At 38.2% G+C, this 25,866-nt stretch overlaps 1 protein-coding gene across 9 annotated transcripts in view; it reads right to left on the bottom strand.

Annotated features, from left to right (window-relative positions):
• Positions 1-25,866, bottom strand: part of STXBP6 (syntaxin binding protein 6) — a 118,417-nt gene that overhangs the window by 67,543 nt on the left and 25,008 nt on the right. For 7 of the 9 annotated variants that reach the window (XR_012650746.1, XM_075030355.1, XM_075030356.1 and 4 more), the window contains one exon: positions 12,976-13,161. The exons of 1 other annotated variant lie outside the window; for it this stretch is intronic. Coding sequence is in view for 6 of the 8 variants with exons in the window: in XM_075030355.1 (XP_074886456.1) it covers positions 12,976-13,129 (154 nt within the window). In the remaining 2 variants the exon portion in view is untranslated. Of the gene's footprint in view, positions 1-12,975; positions 13,162-25,866 lie in introns of those variants that run through there. One more of the 9 variants, XM_075030361.1, reaches the window with a different exon arrangement.

Below are 25,866 nucleotides of genomic sequence, written 5' to 3'. Positions count from 1 at the left end.
CCAATTCCTGACAAATTTCAAAGCATCTCTCCAAGTCTTTTCCAACTTTATATTCTCCATAGTTAAGGATGATTTTTGTTCTTTTACTTCCCAACTACCTTCTGTTACAGAATGAAAAGTGGGTAAGCAACCAGCATTCCCTCAGATGGTACAGCTGAAGGATGGTTTGTGTGTATTTGTACGCTAAATTTATGTGGGCTAAATTAAGAAAGCTATTCTTAAAAGAAACCGTGGTATCTGAATACAAAAATAAAACAGAACACAATTATTCCAGAACTTTAAAAAAAAAAATTCTCAACCTGGCTCTTGTCGTTTTCTTTTTAAATAAATTTAACAAGTTTCAGCTGCCAAAAATCTTATCAGACAGTATTTTGGACAACTTTAGACATTCCCAGACACTTGAACAGTCAAGATTTTAGGAATCTGTCATTAATGCAGGTGAACAATGACTGGAGGTTGAAAGCTTTTGTTTATTTAAGCTTTCAATTTTCACCTCACTCAGGAAAAGCATGCTTTGTGTAAATGCTTTAAATGCTTTGTGTAAATGCTTTAAATGCTTTGTGTAAATGCTTTAAATGCTAGAAGTAAAAGAATATTCTTTTAACAGTTCTGTTCTCTTCCACGCCATTGATCCAGTCACAGAAAACTGTTCTTGTCCTTACTACTGTGTTCCACAAAGAGGGACAAGAGGCAGAGATTTAAGAAAACTAACACAGCAGGGGCTGATATCATATTATTCATGAAAAGCATTTACTAGTTATTTCATCCAGCAAGAAGTTTATGTTGCAGCTTCCCTTCCAGCTGGGCTTGTCCAGTGAAGACATGTCTGAGGAGACAATACGGAAGGACAATTAGGTGCTTAAAGCAATTTTCCAATAGCCATCTAGATTTAGGGGATAAAATTGCCTAAGAAACTTCACTGCCTGATGCATATGTTCCACAATATTATAAAGCTATCTCAGACCCACCAACTAAAGATTCCACCTAAATGAAGTCTTCTTCAAAATACTGTTAGAGAATTTGAGCTGCAGTATGGTTTTAAGTCCATCACTCCCTGAGGCTACCAAAAGTTATTGTGTGCTGCTGAGCTCTAATGAACACAGCAAAAGAGCAGCTGGCAGGGTGTGCCAGACTTTCTCTATGAACTTGTTCCAGACAAGTTACTAGAGATTGTTTTAACTTGGACAAATGGGTAGGCTCCTCCCTGATACAAGGCCAACAAAACTTTGCATAGTTTATATTCTCTCAGCCTCCCCACCCTTCATATGTTGTTTTTTCCTTCTTGTTAGGATATGCATAATCAGACTACAAAAACTAAGTTACGTAAAAATCTCAATGTAAGTAGGCTGGAGGAAAAACACTGCCTGCTGTAAATACAGAACAATTGTTTGCGGTAACATATATACATGCATACACAAAACCATGAGCTTGTTTTTATTGCTACAGTCTGAAATGTTCGGATATTACACCAGTGAGGGAGAATTGGACAGAATTAGTTCAAAATTCCCTCCCTACTGTATTTTATAGGTGGCACGCTACTTGATTGGTATCTGAGCTCCTGTGGCAGCAGTTTGGATAAGCTGGGAGATACAGGCAAATCATAGCAGAAGATCAGGCATCAGTTCTGATCTGTTCTTTTTTTATTTAACTTGCTTTAAAAAGATTATTTGTAGATTAAAGTCACAAACAGAAAATATTTAGAGATCAGGACTGCATTATTCATCTTCCTCTTTGTCAAGGCAACAGTAAAACCTACCTAATGATATAGAAGCTTGATGTAATATTCTAATCTCCTTAGCAATTCCTTTGTTAAGTACTTCTTATGTGCTGCTCTGCACTGAAAATTATTTGATAGTACAGTCTTTAAAGGTCAGAAGTATGATGAAAACTTTCAGGATTTGACTCCTACAGCTTGGAGTACTATAAAAGGCTAAGAATTTAATCTGATGTTTATCTACTAAAAAGAGCCTGTAATACACCAACCACTAGTCAGGCAGAAATAGAACTTCTGGTTTTCTTCACAAGCTGATACAACTACTAAGAGGAGAGTTACACAGCAATTGACAGAAATGCTTTCTGAAGTGCAACAGCAAGGGAACAATCCAGATGTTTTCTGCCCAGTATGATTCAAGTTCAACGATCCATAACGCAGTGAGTCAGGGTATTATAAATACCACTCTCCAGCACAATGAAAACTATGAAAACTGTTCAAAATGAATCCTACCTCAGAGCAAAACACACCAGGTTTAACTGTTATGGTATAACGAGAATGGTTTGTACCAAAGCTAGCAATCAGGGGACACTCATGCAGGTCTTGCATGTATGGTTGCTGTACTTCAACTTGAAAACATAGTTACCATGCAATATTGTTTAGCATATCCTTACTTCTAAGTTCTGCATTTTTATCACATATGAGATAGCACCAAGCCCTGCCAAAAGCCTCACTTGGACAAAGAACGAACAAAATGCTTCCAAAGACAGGACGACATTCAAACATTTTAACCTGGCATTAAACTTGATGCAAGCATCTGCCATGTTCTGGGCAAATCACTGCAGTGAAATACGCTATACTCACTGAAGGAAGCTACTGCCAGCTCTTGAGAAATACAAACCTACCCAGCACAAGTAATTCCAACGAATGGATAAAACACTGCAGAGCCACCATCCTCTTCTGAACATGGAGGTGGGAAAGGGAGTCTGCAACCTAACTACTTGGTGTAAGCCTTCAGAGTAATTTTTGGATGCCTCCATGGAAAAGGCTACAAATTCCAACTAAGTACAACCTCATCAAGCTTATTTATGATGAATGGGGCAACATACAGCTTCCTGTGTACAGCTTTCAAGGTAAAGCTTTGCAACCAACTTGTTTTATGCATAAAAACTTACTGTATCAATACAAGTTTTGTATTTGTGAATATTAAACCTATCCCTTTTAATTACTGCAAAATTACATCTGACTAAATAAACAGATCTGATACTTCACTTTTCCCATCAAGTTTTCTATGGTTTTGTTTTGCTCATGTTTTTCCCTTCCGTATTTTTCCAAGATAATCTCATTTGGGATTTTGACAATCTCTCCAAGGAGTCCATGTGTGCTTGAGGTGGAGTGAAAACCAATGCCAAAAGCTCACTTCTGAAAAAAACTGAAGGCAACATCAGTAATACAAGTTCCCTGGATTGACACATCATTTTATAAAACTGAAAGTGATGCACAATAGTAAATTGTTAAGCTTTATCAATCTGCTACAATCCTATTCTAAAAAAAAAAAAAAAAAAAAAAAGAGCTGAACAGCAGACATATAGCTACACACCTTCAGCTTGCAATTTAGAAAATACTTCCTGCATGCAAATTAGATCAAGTAATGTGTTGGGAGGATGCACGGGCGCACACATACCTTCTTTCTCCACTTCAAGAAAAGAAAAAAAAATAAACCCAAACCCCCACTAATCTTAGTCTAGATGCTTTCAGATATGCAATTCTGTAGCTTTGCTATAGCTAGATTCCCTCCTACACAAAATTCTTGTGAAAAAGGACTGGTTACATTGAATTGAACAACTCAACAGTCAGGAGGGATCAGAGCATCAACATATATTAAGGGTATCATTATGAATACGATCAATAATTGTAGCCTACCCAAAGTAGTTCATAATTTCCTCTCTTCTATTTCAATAAATACAAAAAGTTCCATAACGAAGAACAGAAGGTTAAACTGTCTACCACCCAAAAGCCACCAGTTTTTCACTTCTGTGATTTGATCACTGCTAAAGTTTTTCAAAGACCCTTAACACAACTTCAGATTTTTAAATTCCTTTTATGAAATTGAATTTGGCATTTATTATCACTAAGAACAAGTGATATTTGGACTTCTAAAACTCCCTTTGGGAACCATAGAATTAAAATATCATAAATACCTAACAAAGACAAAAACATTCTGATCAAGAAGGGAAGAGAGGCTTTGTTAAGAACTGTATTCAGTATCACAATCACTTATTGTAAGTAGATGAAGGCAATTATATTTTGACAGTTTAATATGAGCACTGCACTCAAAACATCAACATTGTGACAAATTCACTGAGCTGTGATGCAACAGGGAAGCTGGTTTTGAGACAAGCATTACCCTTGTCTGTGTTGCCAGTCTCCCAAGCCACAACACGAGCTAAGTCTGAGCACAGCCAGTTATAATCAACCAGCATGACTGGAGACAACTGCTTCCATAGTTTCTACAAGCCCTGAGGCTAGCAGCTAAGAGTAGATGGAAACTTCATCCATATGTATACATTTAATATATGTTTATTTAGACACACACAGTACACTACATGAATGTAACTATGTTAAGCAACAATTCAAAAAGTATCAGTGCTTTCCTTTACCCAGCTTAATGATCATTTCAGAGCAGTGAATATAGGTCATAAAGCACACGGCAAGAGGAGTTAGGCATTCATTTGCCCTACAGGTACCTGAGTAATTAAACCTTCACCTTAAAGAAGCCATTACCAGCATGCGACAGTAATGGTTACAAACTTTACCCTTGGAAGAAGTGGAAGGAAGAGAAGCTTGTTTGGTTTTTTTCCTGTTCGGGCTTATGAAAAAAAGGTTTTGCATTTTCACCATGAAACACAGTACAAAACTTACGTTGTTTCTGTTGTTAAAAACAAAACACAAAAACCCCAGCTAACACCTGGACCCAAAGCAATACACATGCATGGTTAGAGGCTCACGGTAGGGAAGACAAGGTCTGAAACATCTCTTGGACTTTGTTTATTTTTTATTTATCTTTGAATAGAAAACATCAAGGTTGTAATAAGCCTTAGTTCACTCCACAGAAAGGCTAATGATAACATTATGCCTCTACATACACAAACTTCTATTTCCTTATTTTTACAATAATTTAATAAAATTTAAATAACTTCAAAAGTTTTAACCAAAAAGCTTTTGATGTTTTTTTCGGTAGCTATTTCAGAAGGAGAAGTAAAGGCAGAGTAAATGTCAGAGAATTCCTCTAAACTCTTTTTAACTTGATGGGTAATCAAGGTTAAAAGAAACCCTAGTAAAGACAAGGTAGGTGCTGAAGAGACCTACTGGCTTCAAACCTATTGCTTTTAGAAAGGATTTCAACTCCACTAAGACTGACTTCTGAAGCAATGTTAATAAGGGGAAAAATGTATCCATCCATGAAAGGCCATAATCATTCTTGTGTATTTGATGATGTCAACATGTTTTCCAGTTGAGAATTTACATTATGCAGAAACTGCCTTTATAGTAATCCTTACAGTCAGTAAGCATGGAGGGTTTTTTGCATAGCATTTATTGATATCATAACTGGAAATAACTTTGCTAAGCAACAAATATAAGCACCAGCCTAAAACACACTCAGTGGTAAAGAAAATAGAATGATCTGCCATGTACACAATCCCAAGGCGGCATTATCTCATTCAGAAGTAGAACAGATAAGCATTGGAATGATCAAATAATTTTTTTCTAAATTAATGGAGCAAAGCAAAGAAGAAAGTGGAATGAGCCTATTCCACCCTCCAAACATCAAAAGTTTCAAGGTAAAAACATAGGTATTGAAAAGGACACAGTTCTTGACCCCTTTTAATGTTTGCCACAGCCTCCTGACTCACTTTAAGGAATCCTCACACACACCCTTAAACTCCACTGAAGAGCTTATGTGTTTCAGCAGGTTTCCTGCAAAGCTTCTTCAAGGAATTAAGTATTTCCCCAGATGAGGAAAGCTGATTTTTCAAGACTGAACCATGGCTAGAAGGACTAAAACTGAGTATACAAATGTCTTCTACAAGCTCCAATTATCAACTAAGTATTATACAGATGGTGCGCTGCACACACCCAGAAAATTGTTTCCCAGATTTTCTAACCTGAAAATACAAACAAAAAAACGGAAATGCAGAAACAAGATATGGCATATATGAAATAGCATATAAAGGCTGACAACGCTTGTGTATATTTACTTACTTTCTGGTGGTAAAACATCTACTGTATAAAGACTGAATAAAAATAAAAGGATTTAGTATGATTATATTTTACACAGGTATATGCCAACACACTTACATCTAAGCACATCAAAAGGTAACCAGCAGTAGAACGGGGGTGGGGGGGTGGAAATCAGTAGCTTATTCATTCAGAAAATAGCAATATCACTGATTTTTTTTTTCCTCTGTGCTGAAGTTACTCTGAAAAAATTAATCTATGTAATAATGTATTAAAAAAAAAAATCTATCTAGAATTAAACCCAAGTGATCTCTCAAAGCATCTTATCCTAAAGGCAAACCCAGTCACCTTTAATGTCATTCCTGACACACTTCCACAGCTTCTTCCCAAAGGTCTTCAATGACATATTTTGTAACATTTCATAGCTAGCTATACCCATGACTTGCTATTCTTAGTGTTAAAAAAAAAAAAAAAAAGGTCAACTTCAGTTTCTGTTGTTCATGTTTCTTATGGCCAGAGATTCTTGCTCACACATTTGCACCAGCTCAGCTGCATAAGCAATGGTAAAAAGCTTCAGTGAGCTGCTATGGTCAGCTCACTATATAGAGACATGAACTTCAGTGTAGGCACTAGAAAGGCAGAGGTATCAGTTCATGGAAGTCCAGGAATCAACATGAAGAAGTTGCCATTAAACTGGAAACTAACTACATGTGTGTGGAAACCACATAATGTTACATGAATTTAACTCCACCCACACTAGCAAACTGTATGACTTTGCCTTAGTCAACATGAATGCAAAATTTGCACAAAACCTGTGTAGGTTAGATCTCTGAGTAACTGGAAGCAAAAGCAGCCACTGACTCTGCACAATGAGAAGGTTTTAGAGGAATCAGTAGCCAAAGAAAGCCTCCAATGTGTCCGTACTTTGACATTAAAAAGGCCAATAAAGAAGAAATAGTATATTTATTTTCTACATTTTCTGCATTGCAGAGTCCTGTCCATTGAATCTGGAATAATTTCTCCATTGGCCATCAGAAAGTTACCAGATATTTTCAGATAAAATCCAAAAGTGTTAAGCAGCCAACTGGTGGCTGGTGACAGCAGCCACACTCTTTATACTGATGGTTAGTATTCAAGGAACTCATCTGAGACATAGGAATACTTAACACCTGTCTTCTCTGAGGGACAGAATATGAGTCTTCACATTAAAGCCACTGTCTGCAACAGGCAGTCCTTGCATTAAGTACAGGTTCCAGAAATGTTTCCCCTGATCGCTGACTGAACATGCCAATCTACGCCCAGATGTTCAGCCTGCTGTGCCAATCTAGGTCCATGGGGCTAGGGAAAGCACCACAACTGTCTTCAAACAAGCTGTCCAGGTCGGAGCTGGCAGAAGACTGGACCACCATTTGGTATGCATGTTCTTCTGGGCTGACTGAATCTCTCATGTAAATCATATTCTATTTTGCATAAATAATTAAACATTCAATGGAGAGTGTGACATCTAAGTGGGTCAGGCTCTAAGTGAATGCCCTGTGTCTGACCATGAACACTGAAGTATCATTCTCACTCCTTAATACCACATTTAAACAGAGAGGAAATCCACCCCTGCCACCCCCTTCCCCGCCACATACGCGGTAATACCTCAGTAATACCTATGGGGGAGGCGATTACAGCATTCTCCTGGAATATCAGTGAGAAAATGAAGTTTACTTTGGTTTCTCATGTCCCGAGAAGGAACCATGGGAATCCTCTGCACTATAAGCTCCTAAAAATGGGATATTTTCTTCAACAAGAAAATATAGAAAATAAATTGGGAGATTGTCACTTCAGTACAGTAGCAAAACTCAAACGGAAAATGAGAACACATTAGGAGAAAACTGAATTCTCTTGATATGAAGTTCCTTCTCACTACTTTCCAATTTTCAGTTCAGCTACCATGCTGAAAACTCAATTGTACTTAACCTGCCCTTGAACTCCCCATGAAACTATGGCCAATTTCTGGCAGCCATGTGAAGTAACCTGAAAAGGAGCAAGAGATATAGGTCATTCCCGAGTAATATTCTATTCCATGAGCAGCCAGTATGGGAGGAACAACAAATTCATATTTTGAAAAACAACTTTATAGCACCATTGGCTCTACAGGCAAAAAAGAGAATACAAAAGCTTATGTTGGAAGTGTAACCGAGTGCTGTGGCTAGGTATCCGCTGAAGTAAGTGTGCTGTAAGAGCACAGATGAGGATATTCACAGGATTATTTAAGCTAATAAGTGGAGCCTCTGACTCTCTGTATACTTCGAAACAGAAGTAAAACAACCTCCAAAAACCTACTGCGGTAACTGCAAATAGCTTTCTAAGCTATTTACTGCCTGTCTTTTGAAAAAGTCCATGGCATGGTCAATAAGGTTAAATTTTAAAGAAGGAAGAAAAACCTAACACACTCTCCCCCTGCATGTACATCTTATTTTTGTATATTATTTCTTATGATTTCTTTGCATTTCCTTTTGGCTCTTCTAGCACCATTCTTGATAGATTGTACTTTTGCATAAAAGCCATCCAAAAAAACCTCTGAACTGGCAATATGTTAGTTTAATTTGGAGATGGCAAAGAAAGAACACTATTAAAGTCATAACCACGGTGGGAAAAAGTTCCACTCCAAGTTTAAATAACTTCAGCTTTACAGTCAAATCCCAAGCTTTTCAGCAGAAGGACTAGAAAGAGTGGTGCAGCTAAGCTGAGAATGTTATGACACACAGGAATTCAGGTTCAAAAGGAACCATCTGGTTCATTCAGTTCACTGCAACTGCGATAGATTTTTAGCCCTGAAAGGTCAACGCCACATCCATATGTGGAAACTGGAACACTTCCAATGCACTACATTAAAAACCTTTTTAAATATTAGAAGTTACTTAAAAAACATAATGATAGGGTGTCAAGGGAAATAACACACACAGAACTGTGCACAAGCAAGTAGGAGAGACTGCCAATGTCCTGCATTTCTGAAGTGACCTTTTAAGTATTTTATACTTAATTCAGAATTCTAAATAAGGCTAAGAACTATTTTAAACAATCATGTTTCAATTATATAAGACAATGGTGACAAAATTAAAACTTAGATCTGATCCAATAACTGTCACTAGGTCTGCTAGTGTGGAGGAGGTGACAAATATCCACTTTCAGCTCTGAATTTCTTGTCTTTCCTCTGTGTTAAATCCTCTTCTACATTTAAAAAAAAAAAAAAAAATCCCAGTTTTCATCTTCTCTGTTCTGCCTACAGCCACCCCACCTCTGGGTTTCCCATCTGTCTACTCCCTTCTTTCTGTTCTTCAGCTAAATAACTCTCAAAAGATCTCTCTTGGCTCTGCTTGCCAGTCTAACTTGGCCAGTCCCACCACTAGCGCAGGCTAGAAGGTTGCAGGTAACCCAGCTGCTTGGTTTCCAGCAGTCTGGGAAGCAGTCTTGCTTCGGATTTCTTACCTTAACCTGTCTCCAGTTTCAGATGACAGACTTTAGGTACACCCTTTTGGAGCATTAACGAGTATTACCTTCTAACCAATTCAGTATTTAGTATTGTCAGATAAAAAAAAATCCAGTACATTCTTCAAATACAAATTTTAAGGAAGAATCTCTCTTACTCTCCCATCTTGCTCTCTTCAATGTTCGACTCTTTTAATGCTTCACTATCCCATTACTTTGAGGCCTAAGGGCATTGCATTCTCCCTGCTCAGCATCTCTATCCATGCTTACAAAAATAAAGATAGAAAACAATTATAATATAATGTATTTTCAATTCAACACAGAAAGGAAAACATTTAACTCTGATTACAACAATTCGTACAATTTGTCAGTTACAAACTGAGCAGTAAACAAAAGCAGCTATCACAATGGCTGTTTCATTTTCTGTACCATATCTTGAATGAAACTACAACTAAGCAGCATATTTTATATTCCTAAATATTTATAAGTCCCTAAGCAAGTCAGTTACTATGTGTATTTTTTCAACTGACAGTTGAAATTCAGTTCTAAACAGTAAATGATCAAATTCTTTTAGCAAAGGCCAAACTGAGTTAGTCCAAGGAAACTAAGAACACGTATTCCAGTCACTACGTTTACCTAATACATCGCAAAACTGGGAAAAACAGGATAAGAGTCAAAGGCTGATAAAGGTGTTTCCGAGATAGATGTTGCACATTCAGCATTAAAGCGTGGGTCACTTGAAGTGGAAACTAAAATCCAGAGCTAGCCACCATTGTGCCTCATTCATTGCATCACAGAAAAATGGAACATCACTTTGTATATTCTGTTATCCCAAGATATAGTTCATCTTGGACCATTTCGGGACAAAGCTAAACTGCCATCCCCACATTAACTTACACTTACTAAAGGAAAACTTTTTCTTAATTTGTAACACACCTTGTTGCTGTAGGTAAAACCATTATTGCTTCACAGCCATCAGGATTAGCAATAACCATAGTTTATCATTGTCACGTTTCCTTTAACGACAGTGGTAGAAACAGTTGTTCCCTACCCCTTAGTTTTCTGCCATTGATTATTCCTGACTAAGTAACTAATTGCACTTGACTCTATTGAATTGCATCATCTTTCTGATCAGACTGTTTGGAACTCTAATATCGCCCTTAAACACAAACACAGCCAGGCAGTCCTCTCCCTAGTCACTTCATTGTCTACTGAAATTACCAATCATACTGTACCTTCCATAATATAAACTATAAATGTATATAAAACAACTGGTCTCAGACCCATGCAAAACTCCATTAATAGTGAGCCACCCACGAGGGCTCTCCCAATGCAATTATGCAGCTTTTCGGTGCCCACCATACAATAATTTTATTTGGATCCTGAATACTTCGCCTTGTCAGTGAGAAGCTCTGCTGAAGTCAGGACATCTGCTCTTTATTCCTTACTCATAATATGTTATTCTGTTACAGAAAGACATTAGATGTGTCCAAGGTCATTCAATCTCTTAAAATCCGTGTTAGCTGCTACACATCAACACGGGGGTGGGGGAGCTGGAAGAGGACTAGGTTCCCCAGAATAGCAATTAAAAAAAAAATAAATAAAAATCCACCTACTGAATAGACTTAGCCTACAGAAAATTGTAAGCACAGATCACACCTCTAATCTTTCCTCATGAACATGGGTATCAAACACCCGGGTATTCCAAAACGGACTGCACAGCCCTAGAACAGGATTGTTCTTTAAAGTAAGAGAGTTAGAAAAGAAATTGGACTAACAGTTGAAAAATTTTGACTGCCAAAGGAAGAAGAGTTGACCTTTGCTTCAAAAAGTTAGTGATTTGAACATTTTTTTAAGAGATGGGAGACCTAGATTCAGTTTCCTCTGCAACCTGAGAGGACTGAAACCTGCAATCCGTACATGCAAAAAGAGTATCCCAACCACAAGTCTAGGGAAAAGCCTAGGTAAATCAATTTTTAAACCCTTCCTTGAAGCTTTGTATATGGGGAGAATGACAAGCAGAACATTGCTAGAAATGAGAAGTCTTCTGTTTTATCTCGCTGTCCTCAGTACGTGTATGCATATACTCTGCACCTTCGATTTTAACGTAAGCATTTGTACATATGCATACATATAAGACTTCATCCAATAGCATTCAATAAATATACATTTTGTGTGCAGGTGTGTAATGTCTTATACCAGTAGTAGAGTCACAGGGTTTTACTTCCTATATATTGAAAGTGTTGACATAGTTTTCAATGGGAAAAAAAAAAAAAGGGTCCATGAAACACTATCTTCCATTCAGTCCAAATATAATTGCAGTCTTCTGAGATTCACAGACCATTTCTTCCTCTGACCACTAGTTGTACTTCCAGTAAGATGCATATGCTCAAAGGGAGCAACTGATATGCCTAAAAACCTAAGTGACTAAATTACCCTAGAATACCAAAGATATTCACACACACTCAGTTGGCAGGCATAGAAGCAACAAAGGATTTCTGCCTTTCTAGAGAGCTACCTGAAGGATGGGCTGCAAACCTAAAACTGCACTGAATGTCTACCTCCAGGCAACTGAATTCCACTCTAAGTCTGAAAACAGGTATAAACCACAGGCAAATCAAGATCACAAACTGCCTTCCAACTGCCTTGAGACGTAACCTTAAATTAAAGTAAATTTCACTACAATAACAGAAAGTATTCAAAGCATAAAAAAGCCAGCCAAAAAACCTACAATACCATAGTTAACCACAAGTACCCAATCAATGGGTTTCATTTATACACTTAAAAACATTAATTGGACCTTTAATTTTATTAGAACGGGTAAAAAAATAAAGCCAACTATTGTACACCTAGTACCTACCCTGTTCCTGAAATCCAGACTCTCACGAGTGTTGGTTTAACCTTGGAGAAACTCAAATTAATTTCATCTGAACACATTAGCAACACATAGATAATTTCTCCCTGTTCCCCATGACCTCTCACAAAATGTGTCTTTATACATCCTTTTCTCCTTCAATCCAAGTATTTCCATCTTCATCCTTTTTAAAAGTCAGGTGATTGACACATAGCACCACTGTTCCATTCAATGAACTGAAAATATTCTGGCTGAAAGTTGCCTAAGTTCCCAACGAGCTGGTAACATATACAGGCAAATATGAAAAGAGGCGGCAAACATATTTGCTTCAAACAAAAAATTTCAGGGCATTAAAATGAAATACAATGTTAAGTTCATCCCTCCAAGAAAAATCTTAACCTCAATAAGCAAAGACTGTTATCAAATATTCTATTTCTTCATACTCTGCAGCTATGCTGTGAGCAAACACCTAATTTTTTTAAAACAATGAAACCACCTGTTCCATTTATTATATGGTATAAATATTAATAGCCTTAAGCATGTGGTTTCTTAGATTAAAGATACAAGCGCCATAATTCTCTAGTTACATTACTAATATTCGACTCACCCAGCTCCTTATGGGTATGGATAACAGCTAATCAGTTAATCAAAGACAAAACTAAACAGGTAACTGGATGTCAAAAATCAATCTTACCTGACAGGCAGATGTATGTTAAATATTCACCCTGACCCCCAGTAGCTAGGAAAGGAATCTTTTTTTTTGTTCTTCTTTTCACTTGGACAGCTCCCAGCATCCTTTCATCATGTGGGGCAAAAATTTCTTTGCTGATTGCAGATTTTGCATTCATTGTAGATCACAGATATAGCAGACTGCTGCTCTCTAAAAAATAAAGTCATAAATGAAAAAAAAATTAGAAACCCCTAAGTTATATGAAAGTCCAGTTAACTTACATTGGCATTACCAGCTCTGACCTTCAAATAAAGGTTTTAGTGATATAAAGAATTTGGAAGATAATTTCACGCACTTAGAGGCAGAATTTTCAAAGTCTCTAAGAGTCTTCACAGAAGTTGTTTTCCACGCTTCTTCAATTCTCTTAAACTAGCTCAACTTATTTTGGGCAGAAGCTGTCCACACTAGCACTTCAGGACGATGCAAAATCTTCTCAGATAGACACCTTGTAACTTCATGCTGCATAAAAGCTTCATTAATTCCCTCTCTGGTAACTGGAGGGAAACTCATCTGTCCCACTGTTGTGGTTTAACCCCAGCCAGCAACTAAGCACCATGCAGCCGCTCACTCATTTCCCCCCCACCCAGTGGGATGGGGGACAGAATCGGGGAAAAAAAGTAAGACTCATGGGTTCAGATAAGAACAGTTTAACAGAACAGAAAGGAAGAAACTAACAATGATAATAACAACAATAATAAAATGACAATAATAAAAGAGTTGGAATATACAAAACAAGTGACACACAATGCAATTGGCCACAGCCAACCGATGCCCAGTTAGTTCCTGAGCAGCCATCCCCCAAGGCCAACTCCCCCAGTTTATATACTGGGCATGATGTCCCATGGTATGGAATACCCCTTTGGCCAGTTGGGGTCAGCTGCCCTGGCTGTGTCCTCTCCCAACTTCTTGTGCCCCTCCAGCCTTCTTGCTGGCTGGGCACGAGAAGCTGAAAAATCCTTGACTTTAGACTAAACACTACTTAACAACAACTGAAAACATCAGTGTTATGAACATTCTTCTCACACTGAACCCAAAACATAGCACTCTACCAGCTACTAGAAAGAAAATTAACTCCATCCCAGCTGAAACCAAGACATCCACATAGAGCGGGAAAGCATTGCAAGGGCACAGGGAAGGAACACTGTGGTTGTGCTGGCAGACAACAAGTTGTGTTCACAGAAAATACAGAAAGCTTCAGACTCGGTAAGACTGCTCCTTCAGGAGCACCGCTCTTGGTGACAGTACTTGATTAAGCAGCTCCTGCACCTTTTGCAGCTTTAGCACCTCATCCCCTCAGTTCCTCTGTAATTACCAACTGGGCAATTGCACAGGAAACAGTGTCAGAGAAACCATTGGGGTTAATGCAGGCAAAACCACACCTCTTTTCTGCTAAATAATTTTGACTCAGGTCAGTTCCTCAATGCATGTGTCCTGGTTTCAGCTGGGATAGAGTTAACTGTCTTCCTAGTAGCTGGTACAGTGCTATGTTTTGAGTTCAGTATGTGAAGAATGTTGATAACACTGATGTTTTCAGTTGTTGCTCAGTAGTGTTTAGACTATAGTCAAGGATTTTTCAGCTTCTCACGCCCAGCCAGGGCACCTGACCCAAACTGGCCAACGGTGTATTCCATACCATGGGACATCCCATCTAGTTTAGGAACTGGGAAGGGGGGAGCAGGGATTTCGCCGCTCGGGGACTGGCTGGGTGTTGGTCGGCGGGTGGTGAGCAATTGCCCTGCACATCATTTGTACATTTCAATCCTTTTATTACTACTGCTGTCATTTTATTAGCGTTATCATTATCAGTTTCTTCTTTTCTGTTCTATTAAACCGTTCTTATCTCAACCCAGGAATTTTACTTCTTCCTGATTTTCTCCCCCATCCCTCTGGGTGGGGGGGGAGTGAGTGAGCGGCTGCGTGGTGCTTAGTTGCTGGCTGGGGTTAAACCACGACAGCATGTCATAAGAAAACAGCACAGTCAACTTAGGAGAGACATTTGGAGAGAAAAAAAGAAATTGTAGAGAACAGGGAGGGAGATGGAGGGAAGCTGCTTATTCAGGCGTGTCCTGCAAAAGAAAGGTCCGTCTGGCCACAGCTTACAGAGGAACCTAACTGAAGGAGGGACAACTCAGTTACAGAGGGGACATTAACAGGCTCTTTATGCAGACACCACCACAATTATAACTCCAATTAGTTCTGCACTGAAATCTGTACATAGGTCCCACTGATACAGACTGCTGAATGACCCTTTTCATTGTTCAGATACAATGATGCTCCAATAGACATAGATTAAATTCCACATCTCTGTATTATTAAGACTTTCAAGCCCACAGATCTTTTTTGAACTCCTAGCTTTCTTTGTATAAGATCATCTTCAGGTCTCAGCTACTGAAGCCAGAAATTCTGTCTGTGGGATCACTTGATATCTGCCACAATTTAACTATTAGAAAACATAGATAAATTCCAGTCAAATTGACTTATGAAGCCAAAAGAGTCATGGATCCATTATTTAGTGTGCGTACTATCAGCAAAGGAATTGTCTTAACACTTGCAGTTTCAACATTTCGTTGGCACTTATTTATGATATTTCCTTATCTTGGAGAGAGACAGAGAGAGAGGAGAGGGAAAAGGGCAGGAAAACGGCAAAAAATAAAGAGCTGCATACACGGAGGCATGAGCAAGCACAACTTAGGCCAAATCAAATTCACCACCTACCTATTTTGAAATAAAAATAGAATCCTCTACCAAAATAATCTTTAACAGTATACTTCAGTTAACCAATAAAGAGGTATGCAAGAGTTTTAGCATTAAGACATTTTACACGCACCTTTCCAAAAATCAATTGCATTTAAAAAAAGGGCCCCATCAAAAGAAAAATCCAGTCCAATTTCAAAGGAGGAAAGAACCCACAGCTCCTGAAAAGATATGATTATGTAACTCCTAAACTCCTACCATGTAAGATACCTATCCTTTAACAACAAATATATCAAGACGAAAACAGAATCAAAAGAATAAATTTACCTGCTAGTTACTTAGAAAAGGTTGTTTTCACATTCATTATACCACAATTTTCTCCTCTTCTATGTTATGAAAATATCTGCAGCATATCTTATACCAGCATGTAAGCTGTTGGCACATTATAACTAGTTTTTGGGTTGTTTTTTTGTTTGGTTTGTTTTTTTCTTTTTTTTTTTTTAATTATAATTCAAGGCCATCGTCAATGACTATGGGTTTAATCACACAGATGTCCTTCTAACTGAGATAGAGACTGATAATCTTTGCAAAAACAACTTCAGACTCAGACCTTTGCATGCTTAAAGAATTTTCAATAAATAGCTTATTGGGAAAACACACACAAATGCTGTCATGTAAAAATATACTCAAGTTACATCCAACTGAAAAAGTGTTCTCCAGCTTGCAATGATCTGATGCTGTTAATTCTGCAACTGAGTCATTGAATAGATGTTCTCAGATGTTTTCTTGAGGTTCACACATGGCAAAATAAAGTGTGATTTCTAAGATATACTCAGTGATGTAAAAGCTTCCTGGATTAAGAGAGGATGTAAGTTTTCCTTACCTACAGTTGATTGTAGCAGAAAATGTTACTGGTTTATAGCTTCAAAACTTTCATATAGTACTTCAAGATTTACTTTAAGGATATTACAAGCAATAGGTCTCACTGTATATAGTTGCATTTGATAAGACTGCTGAACAAGAGGGCAAGCCAAACAAGAGATGCTATCCAAATCCTGTTTCATAGATTTCCCAAATCATTTTGCTTCATATGTGCGCTGCCACTTACAGCACAAAACTAGAATGACTGCCACATATGCAATAACCCAAAATTAATGCAAAACCTAGGAGATGCAATTAACATACCTCTCGATGTATATACACATCTCTATCTCTTAATGCAAGTGCTTTTATGCACAATCAACATACAAATCTAACTTTATTTAAAGTCCAGCTCAAAACAGTATCCCAAGACGTATTAAATCTCCCATTTCAGTAGAGACACAGAAGACATGACATAGAACAATCAAATATTGCAGTTTATTGCTGCATGCTGTTATTTGCTTTATGATTAAGCTGGTTTTATATTCATCCAGCAGAAGCTGTAGACAGATGCAGTAGATACCAAATGTTGTAACTGGAACCTCCAACTAAAGCATGTGCTCGCTGCCTAGGAAGCTGTGATCCTTCTATTCCCAATACTTGGGTTTACAACAGCCTCAAATGCCAGAATTAAGCAATTAATCTAATGCAGTATACTTGACATGCCTGCTGAATCTAATGTGGAAACTGACACTAGCATGAACCACAAAAGCCTACTTATTTAAAAAAGAAAACAACTAACTGTGCCTGTGTGCAAACAGGCTTTTGAGATTGAGCTGTCAGTATAGTTTGAAGTTGTTTTTCATAGGTCAAAAAAATCACCAGCTGGATTTAAATGAGCAACCTTCTCCATATTTACTGGTGGATCTATGCAAAAGACCTGTGCTCCAGTAAAACATTCCAGTGTTCCTCTTTTTCAAAAGCAGACATAATGTAATCTTTTTGTTAGTTTTACTAAAAAAAAATAAAATTGAAGACTTGCTCAAGGAACATGAATAAGTCCATTTTCCCATTCTCCAACAAAAACACCTCATAAAAAAACACCAAAAAAAAGATGCTGGCTGTACATGCACAACTTCATTTAGTACATGCAGATTTCTTCACACAGTCATGTTTGTTCTTGGCACACGTTCCCAGATGAATTCAAACCATTAGCAGTTTCCATTCATGGCCCATGTGGACTCACACGCTGGAATACAAACAGTTTTCCCCATGCTCGAATACAAAATGCCTTAAAGAAGAAACTTTTATTGGAGGAACTCTGAGCACTCCGAGACAGTGCATTACTGTTCCCAACATGTACCCCTCTGAGGCAAGAGGGATTAAAACGTCTCAATAAACCTAAGAGTCTTTAAAGACAGCCTGCATTTCCTGCCTCACACACTTTCTTTGTTCCACATATTTAATTCTGCTCAAATTATTATAATGACACTTTTGGCTGAACGAAGAAAATTCCATTTTCCTCCCGCGGTTTTTCACTCCAGTCATTACAGCATTATGGAAGAGGATGTCAGCATTTACACTGTGCCCCCAGCGCTCAACAGACATGCCTGAGAGGGAAGATTCCCATGTGGATTTGATTTAGTGGCTACAATACACTTCCCCACTTGCATCTCTTCAAATCTTTCTCTACTGCAATTCTTCTCCATGATATTTCCATCACTAAAAACTCCTCCTAGGGAACTGCTGACCATTCCTCTATAAGTGTGTGAGGTGACAGCAATTAAAGGTAATTTCTAAAAAAAACACTAAATAAAACCAAGATACTTAAGCCGATACCTTCACAGATCCCACACGTTCAGTAACAAAAAAACTTGGACCATTTTCTGGTCAGCCAGAATCTCAGACTGTTCTCAGGCAGACAGACAGCAAGCAAGCAGCTAACTTATTTTTACATCCAGATGTTTTATAGGACTATGCAAGTTAAGTGGGAAAAAGGAGATTTACAGTATCTTTGTTGAGGTGTTGTTATACAGAAAGAACTGGAGAAACTAATCCTTAGCATGCAGAATTTAAATAGTAGTAAATTAGCTAAGAGAAATGAACTAAGATGCAAGAGAAGGAAGAGCAAGTGATGTTTCCCAAAAAAAGAAAAAAACGTTCAGTATGTTAAGTCTTGCAGTTTTCAAGGATCTTTAGTTTACTCACAAACAGGGATGGGCTCACAGGACAGGCTGACCACTGAAATGCTGCCTGCAGCGTGAAATCATCTGAGCAACCAGCTATTGTTGAGCTGCACTGGTAGCTCTAGCAAGCACTCAAATCTGCTTTCAATGAAGCCACCACCCTGACAGAGAACATCTACTTTAGGAAATCATTGCAAGATACCATTATTAAAAGCCCAGCTCCTGCTATTGTGATAATTGTCTGGTATTTACTTGCTGGAAGTGTTGAGACTACATATTTGATTGTTACTGTTCATAAAAATTGTGCTGTCATCTCAAATAGCTAGCACGACTTTGGAGAAGCACAAAATCATTGCTAAACCAAGGCAAATAATTTATAAATCCTTAAAAAAAAACAAATAGGAGAACATAAAATTTCTAAAGTTGGTTTGCAATAGATTTAGTCAGCTTAACTCTATCCTAAAGGAATAACACCAAGGTTAATTAGCTCTGCAAACAAGGATTAAGCCAGTAGATCAACCTTACTCTAAAACAGTCGAGGTAAAATCTTTAAAAGGCTTGAACATAACAAGAAGATCAGAGTATCTTCTGTCATCCTTCTATTTGCAAATCTAACTTTGCTTGATAGATTTTTATTTAAATTAGGACAATAGCAGCAGCCACTGCATAGGCCAGAAAAATTCTACTACATCCTACTAACATGAATTCACAACTTTTAGAAGTATTTACTGGAGGGGAAGAAAAAAAAAAAAAAAAAAATCACTCTCCAGAGTTATCTGTAGACAGTCACATTTCCAATTCATTTTTTCAAATAAGATTTCAGTGATGACTGGTTCATTTGAATAAAACATAAATTCTAAAATATGAAAACCATTAAATTGTAACTGTATTTGTGGCAATTTAAAATAGAAACAAGAAATGTGTTTTTACTTACATATATAACTACGAAGTAAACTGTCTGCCCAATAAAGCTGAGCTGGACATAAGCATACTTTGGAGAGCAGTGGCTCCTAAATCTAAACCTTGAGTCTTCCTTGCGGCGAAGTGACTTTTTTCATTCTTTTAAGTGGAGCCTACAAGGCTTTATATTGTAGCCCACCTAATACAATACCAACGTTTGGCAGACTGTACTGTAAATTAGAAATACAAGCCTTCTTAAGTTTGTTTTTAACTAAGCTATTGTTTGGCTACAAGGATTTCAGAGTGTTCAGAATTGTTTACTGACCCCTTAAAGCAGTCTGGTTTGAATGATCTATGAATCTCAAAAACTCCTAGAATAAGCAAAAGGAATGACAAAGAATATACTGGGTATCATACTCTGTGGCCTGAGAACATGTGATGTTTTTATTCAAAAGAAAAAAAATAAAGGAGAAAGGTAAAGTGCCCAGCAGTAATATGTTGAAGTCGGACAGAAGCAGCAAGTGCCTGAATACTGATGTTTGACATGTTTCTTCACCTAAGGCAGGCAGTCTGAGGCCCTGAGCAATTTCTACAGCCTTTCATCCCAAAGGAAGGTGATTTGAGTTCTGTGCAAGTTATATGGACCTATGGATCTAAACAGATCAAATGCATCAAGAGCTCTGAATAGAATATGTATTTATAAAGAAGCAATAAAAAAGGGATGTAGAACAGAAAGGTCCCTTTGAGTTTTTATCATCCAGTACCTCAATCTGGCAGACCATAACACAACCCTTTTAAAAAATGAACAAAGTTCACCTAGAAGTTTTGTTTATCTTCTCTACCACCCCAAAAAACCCCAAACATCTACTTACAATGACAGATTATCAGGGACATCACAGAAATCCCATAAATGGGTAAATGAGAACCAGTCCCACTTTCATGTGGAAGACAGCAGCCGTTTACATTCCTGCACTCTGCTCTAGTAAAGGCCTATACTACTGAGAGAGTGAGACACATCCATACACCATCATGGTAACCATTACTCTTACTTCCTCAAGCCAGCTGGTAGCAAAAGCAGAAGATGCAACATCACTTGGTTCTTTTGAGACTCTGTGTCCCCAAACTCTCCCCGAGAGGTACAGAAGATTAAGTAGGAGGTGGCAAAGAAGGCACATTGATAGATAGGTTACTGTATATTCTAGGTAAAACAATTTTTTCTTGTTCTGACAAGAAAACAGCAATTCCAGATCTAGCAGCTAATGTCCTAATAAACAAACAGTATGGTGGGTCCCAGCTAAACTTTGCTCACAAGAGGACGCTAATTCTGAAGTGAACCTACAGTCCTGCAAGCTGGAAAAATCCAACTCAAATATAAGACACAAAACATTTCTGTACTGCAATTCTGTGTGTCAACGGCTGCAGACAGTTAACACACTAAAGAGGCATGCAACAATCACACATTCAAGAACTGCAGCAAATTAAAATGAATTGCTGCTCATGTTCTCTTAGCGTTTTGCATCAAGACTATACTCCTAAGCAGTTAATAAAATAATAATGCAAGAATCAGTGGACATTGTGAACATTCATTCTCTAAGCATTTTCTTAACAGCCAAGAGCAGCTGTGTTCCCTAAATACACTTTCCCCTGCACCCCGTATGCACGGCAGGGAGGCAAAGGCATCTCAGTAGAAGGTGGTACAGCCTTGTCAGGGCCTCTCCGAGTGGAGAGCAACAGCTAGGGACCCACTCAAAGAGGTTCTCGTTAGAAGAGTCCCAAAATCTGAAAGTTGTTATTGTTTGAGAACGTATGAATTTGAAAATAAGGACGGACAATGCCACATTAAGCAGCACCATCCAAACAATGAAACTGTTTACCGAAAGGCAACCCAGAAGTGCTTGGGCAGACTGCCGCTGCAGTAATCTTTCTGAGACAGGAACGTTTTGAATCTCACAAAGAGATTCACAAAGAAACTTAGGAACCGCCAGATGTTATAACAAAGCCCCAGAGAGAACTCATTTGCATTTCTGGAAAGTTGTATTTATTACTTCAGGACACTGGGTCATTCACAGCAGTAAGAACTAGTACACCCGCATAGCAACATTGAAAATCATAGTCTTAGGAGGTCAACTTAATTCTTATAACCTTTTAGATATGTTTAGATTATAAGATGAGTTATTACATCCACCCTTAGACTTTTATTTGCAGGTTGAACTATTATAGTTTCTTCTGTCATTCCTCACAGATTTCTTGTTGCAGACACCTCACCTCTCTAGACTCTTTCCCATTGCCCTACATCTTTTTTGAAATGGAATCCTCAAATCTGGACTCACAGCTTCATTTATGGCACCAGAGTCAACTGGAAGAACTACTTGGTCACTTACTGGAACAGACTGACCAGGGAAGTGGTCATGGCACCAAGCCTGTCAGAGTTCAAGAAGCATCTGGACAACGCTCTTAGTCATATGGTTTAGTCTTAGGTAGTCCTGTGGGGAGCAGGGAGTTGGACTCAATGATCCTTATAGGTCCCTTCCAACTCAAGTTATTCTATGATTCTCTAATAGTTTATAAACCTTACAGTGAACACTCCTGCTTATACAGCTACTGCCTACTACATGGATCTTTTCCAACTGGTCAGCAAAAGATAAGAGCTTCAGTTCAACATCTACCATGTTCTTCAATATTTTTCTGAAAAAAAGACATCTGACATCCGAGTAACTAATTATTCCCACTTAACAGGAGATTTTTGTACTTAGTACTTTCAGGCTATTTCTCCAATACTGTAAGATCATTTTAAATTCCAATCCTCTGTTTCAACACTTGCAGGCCTCTAGATTGACACCCACCAAAAGTCAGAATGTACATACTGTGTGCCATCACTTTAGCTAGTTAAAATTGCTTGAGACCTAACACAGCCTCCCTTCACTCCTCCAGTTAGAACTAGAAAGATGCCAAATCCTTTGAATACACTTCTACAATCATTTTTGTGTTCCTACATCTTACGCTACTTCCATGTAAACTTGATTTCCTCAGTTCACTCATGACTAATGTCACATGAGACAGTATCAAAGGCATCATTGAGATACATTTGTCAGTTCCAACTTATTCATATGGCCTAATACTTTATCACAGAAACAAATCAATTTAAGTTGGTGGTGTGTTGGGGTTCGAGTTCTCTCTCCATTTGTTCCATTGTTTGTCCAATATTTTAGCAAAGAAAAATCATTTCAAAAAAAGAAGTTGAAGAATCTTGGTGAGAAGGAGCAGCTGACATTCCCCAGGGAAAGGGAAACTGGTTTGAAGGACTGCAGTTTGGAGCATGGACAGTTTCTTTCAGCAGTTTGTGTTGTTTCACATTTAATTTATGTCTACCTCATGCATTTGTGTTGGCAGAAATGATTGATTTCCCTGTGCACTTCTCTTCTTTATGGCAGCACAAGTGCTTATGTCGTAGCACGCTGAACTAGACAGAAGAATTAATCCAGGTTTAATCCAGTTTAAAAGAAGAAAAATAGTGATTAGTTTTGGTTTTACTCAGATCAACTCCCTGACTCTGCTCGCTACGCAGCTGTGTGTCAGCACATGGGAAGGAAGAGTAGGGGTAAGATTAGGGCTGCCTTAGGCACCAGCAGTATTAGTTTACAAGGATGATGAAATTGCAGTTTAAAGACAGAACCTGAAATGTCAGGAGCTTTCACCAAATACTGAGTGAAATTGGCTGACTGAAGACATGGCATGGAGCCAATCTAGATAAAATTTTTCAAAATCAAAACTTGCAACAAAGAACCAAACTGAATAAAAACTGGTAAAACAGAGGAGTTCATATGGGCCTTCTCCTCGATAAGAACAAACGTGTCTCAGGATAGAAACAAATTTCTTGGTACACTGACTCTATTATTTGTTGGTTTAAAAACAGAGACATAGCAAAAAGGCAGGTTGGAAGTTAGGCTCTGTTAGATTGCAGTGCAATTTCTGCACTAAATCAGAACCTGCTGCATATAGGAATATACAAAAATATTATACAATGCTATTACTGCAGTATATCCTACATAATGAGAACACACTAGTCACAGCAGCAATTCTGGCAAGACACCTCACAGGAACCTGATTTTGCCTTATTAGCGTGAACAATCACAATTGCTTTCCATCCGAGTATAAGAATATAAAAGTCATTTTTTTTCTTCTCCTTCTACCTGACTCCTAGGCTGAGACAATGCAAAGAGGTAAAACTCTCCTATCCGAGTACAATCAGGTACGCTCAGAGCCAGGAGAAGAAGGCTCCTCCTAAGGACTTGAGCAAAAACACACAAGTTGCAAAAGATCCCAGCCCAGCCAGAAAGGACAGACACTTCATTCTTCTCTGGCAATGGATATGAAATGGGGTTGTGGAAGGTGGCAGCACCATCCCTGCCTAGATTTCTGATAACTGAAAGGTTACCTGGAGAAAAGCTGTTCCTTCTCCAACACTGAACTGAAATTATAAAATGCCTTTCAGAGCCTAAGAATTATTTTATTTTTTTAAACCTGCAGTGTCTAAATAAAACCAAGCTATTGCTTCAGGAGCTGAATTGCTTGTTTCTTTTACTGCAGAAATGGGGGTGCTAGTGGAGGCCAAGCCTCCACTCAGCAGCACTGAAGGTGCTTCACAAGGTCATAATATGGAGTGTGGCTAGGGTGCGGTGAAATCCAGGTTTGGGCTTTACCAACCTGGACTACAGCTATGCCAGGGGCTGGCCAGACAAGGGGTTGACTCAAAGACATGGGAGGCAGTTCAGTGATAGATTCTTGTGCCCTAATGGTCTTGCCAAGTACAAAAGTAATTTGTTCATGCTCTAAGAGTCTTAGGATAAGCCTCCTTCCTCAATTTATGTGCAGCTGTCTCTAAGACATATTAATGTAAATAAAAGAAACTTTGAAAATTAAAACTCCCACAGAAAATCAGACCCTAAAGAGGAAGTAAGACCATGGGAGGGCCTATGACTAATAACTGCAGTACAGAATCCCACTGCTTAATGAGACTGCCAGATAGAGAATCTGACTGCAGGAACACACGCAAGAGACCCAGAGACAGGGCCACTGACCAACATGGTAACAAAAGATCTCAGGAAGCACATGGGATTCAGGAGCTGAGGTATAAAACAAACTAGATTCTTTTAAGGCACTGAGATTGGATCAGTTCCCATATAAATCAAATCTAGAGATTTTAGAAAGTGTCAGAAAGGAAAGCTCAAGCACGAGGTGATTATGTTAACCCAACTGTGTATATTTCTGCCAACAAAATAGTTGCTGTTCTCACCTTACAAACTACAGCACCAAATCTGGATAATACAGTTGTACAAGATCCTTGCTAAACAGTATTTCAAAACCCACTATATCTCCTACAAAAATTAGAAAGAATGGACTGATGTATTGAAAGAGTCAAGTTGATTTCTTCTTGTAAAAAAAACCCCATAACTCAACTAGATAAATAAACTAATATTTCACAAATAAACCCTCAGAAAAATCAAGTGCACAAGAGAACAGCTTCATTTTTCAACAACCTTTTTCCATCTACTAGTGCCAGAATACATCTTTTCAAGTAGTTTGTTTTTAAAATCTGGTTTTCTTTGAAACGTTTCTGTACTACTTTTTGCCAGTCACTCAAAGTTTTTCCCTCAATGATGGTATTCACCCATATATAAATTTAGGCCAAAACTGAACTGGCAACAGCATGCTGTTCATCACCACTCTTGCCATACTCTTCATTCCCTCTCACTGCATTCAGATTCTTACTTTTACTAGTACAGAAATTTTTTTCAAGTCCCTTCAATCCATTTAATGGGGAAGAAAAGGAAACTGCTCTCCCGGAAGAGAGTTCTTAGTATCATAAAGGCTCAAAAGCAGATGGCCATGTGCAAGCGTAAAAAGAAGGTAAGTTTTACTGACTTCACAATATAGTTTTTCTTTTTGGAAAGCACAGTGAAAATCCTTAAGTCTTCTGGTGATCTCATTGCGCTGAGACCAGCACAGTTCCCAAACCCATGACTCATTCCGATCCCAGCAAAAAATTGCTGGGGAGACAGATGTTTTGTTTATGATGAATTAATTCCTTCAGCATGTCTCACTCATAAAAATATGAAGCTTCACTTTGTATGCAGAAGATAAAACATGATAGTCATGCTCTTGCCTTACTCTTTTGTAAATACTATTGCGTTAACACTGAAATGGCAGTGGATGC

Source organism: Buteo buteo, chromosome 6 (genome assembly GCF_964188355.1).
Source record: "Buteo buteo chromosome 6, bButBut1.hap1.1, whole genome shotgun sequence".
Taxonomy (NCBI): Eukaryota; Metazoa; Chordata; class Aves; order Accipitriformes; family Accipitridae; genus Buteo; species Buteo buteo.
The sequence above is the reverse complement of the archived record's forward strand: the minus strand, read 5'-3'. Positions and strand labels throughout refer to the sequence as shown.